The following is an 11,550-nucleotide window of genomic DNA, read 5'->3' as shown; positions in this document are numbered from 1 at the left end:
GACATGTGGTAGTTATATCTCAATAGACGGATAAGACATGTGGTAGTTATATCTCTACAGACAGATAAGACAGGTGGTAGTCATATCTCAACAGTGGGATAAGACAGATGGTAGTTATATCACTACAGACGGATAAGACAGGTGGTAGTTATATCTCTACAGACAGATAAGACATGGTAGTTATATCTCTACAGACAGATAAGACATGTGGTAATTATATCTCGACAGACAGATAAGACAGGTGGTAGTTATACCTCTACAGATGGATAAGACAGGTGGTAGTTATATCTCTACAGACAGATAAGACAGGTGGTAGTCATATCTCTACAGACAGATAAGACAGGTGGTAGTTATATCTCTACAGACAGATAAGACAGGTGGTAGTTATATCTCCACAGATGGATAAGACATGTGGTAATTATATCTCGACAGACGGATAAGACATGCGGTACATTGTAGTTATATTATACAGGTTGTAGTTATAGAAAGTGGTATTACAATGAAACCTGACTTTACCAACACACTGTGGGACTATGTCAAGGTGTCTGATAAGATAAATATCTGGTCATAAAAAAGCAACGTCTCTGGACATTAAATGATTTGGACCTTTTTTTGTAACTAGCAATAATAACATCACTACTCATATAAAAATCACAACTTTATTTTGATTATAAATATACATCACTGTATCACAGGCTAGAAGGTTTATTGGGCCTGTATAGCCCACTCGTTATTCAAAGCTATTGGTAAAATGTACAAACCATGTTTAAAATGCAAGATCTACCTGCTATATATTAGTCGTCTTCAAAATCTAAATTATCTTAGATTACTAGACGATATCCTGAGAACAAAATCATAAGGAACTCCTCTCAAACCCTTTGATAGACCTGCAAAATCCTTTTTAAGGCTCTCTATGTTTTTGTTTATAGATATAAAACATTATCAATTTCAACTTCATAATCCCCTATGGGTTAATCTTTATTTAATTTCTCCTCAGTTTGGTCCAATAGAACGTGAACCAACTATGCGTACACCATGTTACATCCCTAGGTGATAAACAGAAAAGCATGGGGTTGTTTATCAAATGCTGAGAAGTTTCACTGCCAATTCATGGTGGCTTTTCAGGTTTAACCTATTTTTAATTTTTGTCTTGACAGGCTCACATTGACTCTGAGAAGATAATGTTTTGACTTTACCCTATTCTTCTATTTGCCTTCACGCCAGTAACCAGTACGTCTGATTAACTTCGGTCTTCTGATGCATGGCTTTGATCGCCAGTCTACCATTCTTCAAAACAGGCCAGTTTGCTTATGCTTATAACCATATTTTCTGTGGATAATTAGAGATTCCCCGTCATCCATGGGTAGTTTCCATTTACAATTCTGAAAAACTACAGTATTAATTCTCGTGTTATATCTTCATTAGTGTATATTTTCTATCATTTAATATATTATAGTAATTTTGTCATAATTTAAATATGTTACACAAACATAGAGAGTCCAGTAATATCTCACATCATATGACCAAAACACATTACTTATCTGAGTGACCTAATGTAAAACAATTTCACTAGATGTATTTTTACATATTTTAGGCAAAAGATAACATACGCATCACTAAAGGTACTAAAATCTCGTCAGAAATAACAAATAATATTTAAACATAAATGGAAATAGCCATTGAACGGAAATAGCAAATAATATTTAAACATCAATGGAAATAGCCAGTGAACAGAAATAGCAAACAACATGTTTATCACCCATAGCAACAAGAACATTAACTGAAATAGCACGTAACATATATTTATATCACCACAGCAACTGAGAATTGAACAGAAATAGCAAATAACAGGTTATCACCATATCAACTAGGAATTTAACAGAAATAGCAAATAACATCTCACTATAGCAACTAGGAATTCATTGAACAGAAATAACAAATAACATCTCACTATAGCAACTAGGAATTCATTGAACAGAAATAGCAAATAACATATCGCTATAGCAACTAGGAATTCATTGAACAGAAATAACAAATAACATCTCACTATAGCAACTAGGAATTCATTGAACAGAAATAGCAAATAACATGTATATCATCATATCAACTAGGAATTGAACAGAAATAGCAAATAACATATCACTATAGCAACTGAATTCATTGAACAGAAATAGCAAATAACATATCACCATAGCAACTAGGAATTCATTGAACAGAAATAGCAAATACATGTACCTGGTAATGTATAATCACCAGAGGAACTTCAAATTGAACAGAAACAGCAAATAACATGTTTACCCGGTATCACCATAGGAATTTGGAAATGAAGAGAAACAGCAATTATCACCATGGCAACTAGGAATTAGAAAAAAAAATAGGAAATAACATACACTTATATCATCATCGGAACAACAATTAGAACAGAAATAGCTCTGAACATCATGGAAACTAAACCTGAACAGAAATAGCATAAAAAATGTTTGTCACAGAAATGAACCATCTAACATGAATATCGTCATGGTAACAATAAACTAGAACAGAAACAGCATAGAATACTATTAATAAGGCAGCTAAAAATTTAATACCAGATAATATATTACAGTAAACAGATAAAATATTACAGTAAACAAACATAAAATCCAGAAACGATACATAAACAACAAATCTGTTTTTTAGAAATAAAAAAAATGTTTCTGGAAAAAAAGTGTTTCTGAAACATGTATCACTTTGTTGAAATAGGGCAAAACATTTTTTAAAGATAATTAATGCAAGTTAAAAACACTTGACAAAAGTGTTGGATAACAAATTATTTTTCCAATTAAACTCTACAGTAACGATCTTAATTACTACAATCTTATTAGTAAAGGCATATGTCTTTCATCACAATACATCTCCAATATGGCAGCTTATTGATTGTTATGTTTATAACACTGATATAATTATCACAATCTAAGAATATCAATTTTTTTTTAAATTATTATCAAAATTTCTAAAAAATTGTATTTGTTACCAACCTACCAAACTATACAGCATATTGAGTATCACATGTCCCCTACCAGCCCCCTCTAGATATTATGGTCCTTTACATGTGGTTGAAGACTCAAGAGAGGTGACAATGATTTTCTAAAAATAGAAACACTGACCTTGACCTTGACCCAACCTGAAGCTTGAATCTATCCAAGATATCATTTCAGTATATTCCACCCCTAACTCCCAGGCCAACTCCGCAACAAAAAGAGGAGGTGTTGTGAACTTAAATGTCCACTTGAACTGTAGGTTTTGTTGATTGGGATAAGTTTTTGCTATATATAAATGAGGCAAGAGGTTTTCCAATGGACAACTGATTATGTACCTACTGGAGGACGGAATGGTGTAAGATTCATTCAACAACAGATGGAATCGTTACATAATCATCTAAACAAATATATATAAAAAAGAAATAAAAATGGACAATTGATTATGTACTCACTCGGAGGACGGAATGGTGTAAGATTCATTCGACAACAGATGGAATCATTACATAATCATCTTAACAAATATAAATAAAAAGATATTATATTAAAATAGATACAAAAAAAACCTGATGTATAAACAAGTATATTATAAAAAATTCTAGTATATAAATATAAGTAAAACCATCTCAAAATAACACTACTTTCTGCAATCAGAACTATGAAGTGCGTAAACATTACAATGACATAGAAAAGCAGTATAAATAATTAATTTACCAACCAACTAATCAGGCAAGATCAACTACTTTCTGCAATCAGAACTATGAAGTGCGTAAACATTACAATGACATAGAAAAGCAGTATAAATAATTAATTTACCAACCAACTAATCAGGCAAGATCATACAACACTTTTTGGCATCATTTCCAAAGCTACATCTATTACATAACTGTCCATACACCATACCAAATTTCTGTTTTCCATCTGGATCTTTTGTGACAACGTTGTTACAGACATGGCACTTTCCCCATCCTCGAGCTGTGTCCTACGGAATGGAAGCTACAATAATGGGCCCGGACAGGGTTTTTATGGAGCTGACTGCCTATCATCTGTGAACCACATACAACACAGGATGTCTTATTGTCGTAGAAACGGGGAGCAAAGGATGATTTCTTCATGGAACAGGCCATACAGATGACAGCGTCCATGGTACTCGGTAATACAGGATCAGCTAAATTCTTGCATCGCAGGTTCTGAAATAAAAGGAAAATAAATCATCCAAATAGGAAGATAGACAGGAAAGGTTCAGTCTGTCAATCTTACATCCATGTGTATAAGAAGTTAAAACTTGACAGACAGACAGAAGTAAAAAGTGGACAGACAGACAACTAACATCTATGCATTCACCATATTACATTAAACAGTAAGCCACACTTTATGCCATGTGAGCTAAAAAAAGGTATCACATTTTCAATGACTCATACTAGATAACCATATTCCACACAGTCTTTCCTAGCATGGGATACAATGTCATAATTTTGTAAGGTATGAGTGTGTCAGGTTCTAATTACTGAGGTGTGACTATCAGAGTTCTAATTACTGAGGTGTGACTGTATTCACCACAACTCAAGTTAACTGTTTTTTCCTTCAAAAAAAGAATTACGAACAATTACTTCACCTCTAATGTGAGAGAAGATTTCATTCTGACACAGACTTTGTTTACCCGTGGATATGGAATAGTAAGGGAGAATATTCTATTCCATGAGGTAGAGGTCAAATAATTGTTGGGCAGACACAAAATCATTTACCTGTGGACATTGAATATTTAGTCCATTAATTGTCACGCGGACACAACATTATATACCTGTGAATATGGAATATTTAGTCCATTAATTGTCATGCGGACACAACATTATTTACCTGTGAACATGGAATATTTAGTCCATTAATTGTCACGCAGACACAACAGTATTTACCTGGGAATATTGAATATTAAAGGAGAATGTTCTATTTCATGAGGTAGAAGTCTATTAATTGTCAAAGGGACACAAACTATAGTTACCTGTAGATACCTGGCTCTTGCAAAGTCTGGCATACTATTAGAATCAGGAGATTTGCGTAGAAAGTTGATCAGCCTGCAAGAAACATAAAACAGTCTTCTCTGATGAATTATGCTCTAATAACTCATTGCACCTGGAATGTGCAGGCATGGAAAATCACACGAAGGAGTCAAGTGAATAAGAAATACGGATTTACTTAAGTAAAATGATTGTTGAAATATCAAACCAATTGATCAGCATGAGGTCCCAAAGACATGTGGTCACTTTACACAGGCTAGGAGACACACTGGAACCAGATGTGGTACACAACACACCATATTTCTATCTTACATATATAACAAAGGAATTTCTCTGACCTAGCTTCAGTGAATCAGAAGTTCTAACCCAGATAAAGAATTTCGACCTCTATGTGATACTTAGACATATAGACCTAAAAATTAAATACAACCCACTGCCATGTCATCCTCAACACATCCATATAATCTTACTGACTATCAATGAGTAAAGTGTTAGGCTAAGACAAGAATTGGAACTAAAATGTTACCTTGTCATTGGGCATATGAACTCATGGATGGTACACAGCATACTATACTATCCTACACACATTCATTGAATTACGCAGTACGTGAGTCAGTTTTCCCAGACATGAGTCTTAGATAAGGGATGACCTTAAGACATCATTGTGACCTTGACTTTAAGCATACAAACCCAGGAGCTGTATTAAATATGACACACTATCTAACCATCCTACCTTTATATAATTTTACGGGCCTAATCTCAGTGAAAAAGAAGTTATGGCTTATAGAAAAGAATACCAGACAAACTAATGACCTTTAACCTCAATGTGACCTTGACTTTAGGTTTACAAATGCAAAAAATTATGTGACACACCGGCTTGTCATCCTACATACATTCTGTACATATATATTACAAAGTAATGATTAACATTCTATGAACCAAATGTGCCAAGTCTTACAGGCCCAATCTTACAGGCCAAGTCTTACAGGCCAAGTCTTACAGGCCCAGTCTTACAGGCCCAATCTTACAGGCCCAGTCTTACAGGCCAAGTCTTACAGGCCCAGTCTTACAGGCCAAGTCTTACAGGCCCAGTCTTACAGGCCCAGTCTTAGAGGCCCAGTCTTACAGGCCAAGTCTTACAGGCCCAGTCTTAGAGGCCCAGTCTTACAGGCCAAGTCTTACAGGCCAAGTTTTACAGGCCCAGTCTTACAGGCCCAGTCTTACAGGCAAACAGGCCCAGTCTTACAGGCCAAGTCTTACAGGCCAAGTCTTACAGGCCCAGTCTTACAGGCACAGTCTTACAGGCCAAGTCTTACAGGCCAAGTCTTACAGGCCCGGTCTTACAGGCCCAGTCTTACAGGCCCGGTCTTACAGGCCCAGTCTTACAGGCCCAGTCTTACAGGCCAAGTCTTACAGGCCCATTTTTATGACACTGACATCATCTATTGTTTTCCTACCTGTTCCTGAGGCCAGCCTGAGTACAGTGGTAGGGAACCATCTCTACATTCACATATTTGTCTGTGCTCCACGTGAGATAATATTCTGCCAATGTGCCATGATATGTCTTAATCTCTTCTCTAGAAGTCAACAGTGTGTCCTCTACAGCCTAAATATAGATAAAAAGGTCAGGGGTCAGAATGGTATCCTCTACAGCCTAAATATAGATAAAAAGGTCAGGGGTCAGAATGGTATCCCCTACAGCCTAAATATAGATAAAAAGGTCAGGGGTCAGAATGGTATCCTCTACAGCCTAAATATAGATAAAAAGGTCAGGGGTCAGAATGGTGTCTTCTACTGCCTAGGTTCATGTACATGAAGGCCAGAGGTCAGAATTACATCATCTATAGCATGAATACAGACAGCAGGTCAGAAAGAGAACTCAAGCTAAGTTCACAGTAAAAATCATGTAATACTTGTATTCAAGAAGTCATTAACAGATTACAAAAACAACAAAAAATAAAGTATACAAGTGATCTGGTATTGAAATGTACTCTAAAAACTTAGAAACAAGTAAACTGAAATGCAGTTTCCTTCGCACATAAAACAGACATTACCTTGTGTATGGCAGAGTGGCTGAATGTAAGGTATTCACGTGTACCGACTGTCCTCATGTAAGGCTTTATGTGGCGCCGTATCTTAGCCCAGTACAAAGCAGGGAGAGCCTCCTTCTGGTTTACATCCCCAAGGAGATTTGTGAGGTCATGTACAGGTACTCCGCCCCGCGAACACGCAATCACACAAAGAGCCTATCAGATATAACATTATTACATCATCTCTGAGGTCAATCAACCTAGACATAATCTATTTACATATAACTAGATAATTAACACAAAATGAATATATTTCAGAGTTAACCAGTTGTCTTCAAACCACTCTTTTACCCAGTTATAAGTTAATATTTACATTTTGGTGGCAAAGCCACAATATAAACTAAGTAAAAAGATTTGCAGTCTATGTGAGCATAATTGACACCCAAAACGTTATATCAATCCATGCAGCGCATGAATATATTCACCCACCGGAACTACTTGTAACTAACGTAAACAATCATGGCTCTATGAAAAAAAAAACCTAGGACTACGTCGGGTTTTTTTTTATGTTAATTAAAAAGTATCAAAAAAGAAATTGTATACAATATTGTTACACAAATAATAAAAAGAATTGAACAGACTGTGTTTTTTTCGTATTATTTCAATGCACTTTTTTGTTTGCCAATCTGTACGTGACAAATGAATTTTGAAAAAATAGGCTGTTCCATTTGTCGAACTCCATTGACGAAGTCGCTGAATATTGGTATTTTTTATGCTAACTCAATCTTAATTTTCAAAAATAACAAAAAAATATGTCGACAATGTAAATATAAGCATTAAACTGTCTTTTTTTGGTGTCTATGGTCGATATAGATGCTAGAGCTTTGCAAACAAACGTCATATTGTGCTAGCGCACAATATGACGTTTGTTTGCAAAGCTCTGGCATCTATATTGATCATAGAGACCAAAAAAAGACAGCTTAATCCTTAAATGTCTGATAATAAGCCCACCATATATATTAAGTTTAATGTCCTACAACAAGCCATCCTCTACGTGAGTTGACCATTATGTGTTGACCCCCTGGACTATAACAGGATCAACAGGCCATCCTCTACGTGAGTTGACCATTATGTGTTGACCCCCTGGACTATAACAGGATCAACAGGCCATCCTCTATGTGAGTTGACCATTATGTGTTGACCCCCCTGGGCTATAACAGGATCAACAAGCCATCCTCTATGTGAGTTGACCATTATGTGTTGACCCCCTGGGCTACAATAACAGGATCAACAAGCCATCCTCTATGTGAGTTGACCATTATGTGTTGACCCCCTGGGCTATAACAGGATCAACAAGCCATCCTCTATGTGAGTTTACCATTATGTGTTGACCCCCTGGGCTATTACAGGATCAACAAGCCATCCTCTATGTGAGTTGACCATTATTTGTTGACCCCCCTGGACTATAACAGGATCAACAAGCCATCCTCTATGTGAGTTGACCATTATGTGTCGACCCCCTGGACTATAACAGGATCAACAAGCCATCCTCTATGTGAGTTGACCATTATGTGCCGACCCCCTGGGCTAAAACAGGATCAACAAGCCATCCTCTATGTGAGTTGACCATTATGTGTCGACCCCCTGGGCTAAAACAGGATCAACAAGCCATCCTCTATGTGAGTTGACCATTATGTGTTGACCCCCTGGGCTATAACAGGATCAACAAGCCATCCTCTATGTGAGTTGACCATTATGTGTTGACTCCCTGGACTATAACAGGATCAACAGGCCATCCTCTATGTGAGTTGACCATTATGTGTCGACCCCCTGGACTATAACAGGATCAACAAGCCATCCTCTATGTGAGTTGACCATTATGTGTCGACCCCCTGGACTATAACAGGATCAACAAGCCATCCTCTATGTGAGTTGACCATTATGTGCCGACCCCCTGGGCTAAAACAGGATCAACAAGCCATCCTCTATGTGAGTTGACCATTATGTTTTGACCCCCTGGGCTATAACAGGATCAACAAGCCATCCTCTATGTGAGTTGACCATTATGTGTTGACCCCCTGGACTATAACAGGATCAACAGGCCATCCTCTATGTGAGTTGACCATTATGTGTCGACCCCCTGGGCTATAATAACAGGATCAACAAGCCATCCTCTATGTGAGTTGACCATTATGTGTTGACCCCCTGGGCTATAACAGAATCATAAATCCATCCCCATGTGAGTTGAGTGTTGACCCCCTGGGCTATAACAGGATCAACAAGCCATCCTCTATGTGAGTTGACCATTATGTGTTGACCCCCTGGGCTATAACAGGATCAACAAGCAATCCTTTATGTGAGTTGACTATTATGTGTTGACCCCCTGAACTATAACAGGATCAACAAGCCATCATCTATGTCAGTTGAGTGTTGACCCCCTGGGCTATAACAGGATCAACAAGCCATCCAGTATGTGAGTTGACCATTATGTGTTGACCCCCTGGGCTATAACAGGATCAACAAGCAATCCTTTATGTGAGTTGACCATTATGTGTTGACCCCCTGAACTATAACAGGATCAACAAGCCATCATCTATGTCAGTTGAGTGTTGACCCCCTGGGCTATAACAGGATCAACAAGCCATCCAGTATGTGAGTTGACCATTATGTGTTGACCCCCTGGGCTATAACAGGATCAACAATCCATCCTCTATGTGAGTTGACCATTATGTGTTGACCCCTTGGCTATAACAGAATCATAAATCCATCCTCTATGTGAGTTGAGTGTTGACCCCCTGGACTATAACAGGATCAACAAGCCATCCTCTATGTGAGTTGACCATTATGTGTTGACCCCCTGGGCTATAATAACAGGATCAACAATCCATCCTCTATGTGAGTTGACCATTATGTGTTGACCCCCTGGGCTATAACAGGATCAACAAGCCATCCTCTATGTGAGTTGACCATTATGTGTTGACTCCCTGGGCTATAACAGGATCAACAAGCCATCATCTATGTGAGTTGACTATTGAGTTGACCATTATGTGTTGACCCCCTGGACTATAACAATCCATCCTCTATGTGAGTTGAACATTATGTGTTGACCCCCTGGATTAGAACAGGATCAACAGGCCATCCTCTATGTGAGTTGACCATTATGTGTCGACCCCCTGGGCTATAATAACAGGATCAACAAGCCATCCTCTATGTGAGTTGACCATTATGTGTTGACCCCCTGGGCTATAACAGAATCATAAATCCATCCCCATGTGAGTTGAGTGTTGACCCCCTGGGCTATAACAGGATCAACAAGCCATCCTCTATGTGAGTTGACCATTATGTGTTGACCCCCTGGGCTATAACAGGATCAACAAGCAATCCTTTATGTGAGTTGACTATTATGTGTTGACCCCCTGAACTATAACAGGATCAACAAGCCATCATCTATGTCAGTTGAGTGTTGACCCCCTGGGCTATAACAGGATCAACAAGCCATCCAGTATGTGAGTTGACCATTATGTGTTGACCCCCTGGGCTATAACAGGATCAACAAGCAATCCTTTATGTGAGTTCACCATTATGTGTTGACCCCCTGAACTATAACAGGATCAACAAGCCATCATCTATGTCAGTTGAGTGTTGACCCCCTGGGCTATAACAGGATCAACAAGCCATCCAGTATGTGAGTTGACCATTATGTGTTGACCCCCTGGGCTATAACAGGATCAACAATCCATCCTCTATGTGAGTTGACCATTATGTGTTGACCCCTTGGCTATAACAGAATCATAAATCCATCCTCTATGTGAGTTGAGTGTTGACCCCCTGGACTATAACAGGATCAACAAGCCATCCTCTATGTGAGTTGACCATTATGTGTTGACCCCCTGGGCTATAATAACAGGATCAACAATCCATCCTCTATGTGAGTTGACCATTATGTGTTGACCCCTGGGCTATAACAGGATCAACAAGCCATCCTCTATGTGAGTTGACCATTATGTGTTGACTCCCTGGGCTATAACAGGATCAACAAGCCATCATCTATGTGAGTTGACCATTATGTGTTGACCTCCTGGGCTATAACAGGATCAACAGGCCATCCTCTATGTGAGTTGATCATTATGTGTTGACCTCCTGGGCTATAACAGGATCAACAAGCCATCATCTATGTGAGTTGACTATTGAGTTGACCATTATGTGTTGACCCCCTGGACTATAACAATCCATCCTCTATGTGAGTTGAACATTATGTGTTGACCCCCTGGATTAGAACAGGATCAACAGGCCATCCTCTATGTGAGTTGACCATTATGTGTTGACCTCCTGGGCTATAACAGGATCAACAAGCCATCCTCTATGTGAGTTGACCATTATGTGTTGACCTCCTGGGCTATAACAGGATCAACATTATGTGTCGATATTGGTTATCTAAGTTCTGGTCTCAGTTGATGTTGGTAATCTGAGCTCTGGCATCAGTTGATGTTG

At 38.2% G+C, this 11,550-nt stretch overlaps 1 protein-coding gene across 2 annotated transcripts in view; it reads right to left on the bottom strand.

The window, feature by feature from the left end:
- Positions 1-645: 645 nt before the first annotated feature.
- The window catches only part of LOC117327691 (telomerase protein component 1-like), a 27,735-nt gene continuing 16,830 nt past the window's right edge, over positions 646-11,550 (bottom strand). The window contains exons 16-19 of one of the 2 annotated variants that reach the window (XM_033884800.1): positions 7,084-7,275; positions 6,487-6,635; positions 5,014-5,086; positions 646-4,204 (exon numbers count right to left, since the gene is read on the bottom strand). In XM_033884800.1, the coding sequence (XP_033740691.1) occupies positions 3,959-4,204; positions 5,014-5,086; positions 6,487-6,635; positions 7,084-7,275 (660 nt within the window). In that variant the 3' untranslated portion in view covers positions 646-3,958. The remainder of the gene's footprint in view (positions 4,205-5,013; positions 5,087-6,486; positions 6,636-7,083; positions 7,276-11,550) is intronic. The other variant, XM_033884801.1, reaches the window with a different exon arrangement.

The sequence above is a fragment of the Pecten maximus genome, chromosome 5 (assembly GCF_902652985.1).
Source record: "Pecten maximus chromosome 5, xPecMax1.1, whole genome shotgun sequence".
In the NCBI taxonomy this organism is placed as follows: Eukaryota; Metazoa; Mollusca; class Bivalvia; order Pectinida; family Pectinidae; genus Pecten; species Pecten maximus.
Note: the sequence above shows the minus strand (reverse complement) of the source record. Positions and strands in the feature narration are given on the sequence as shown.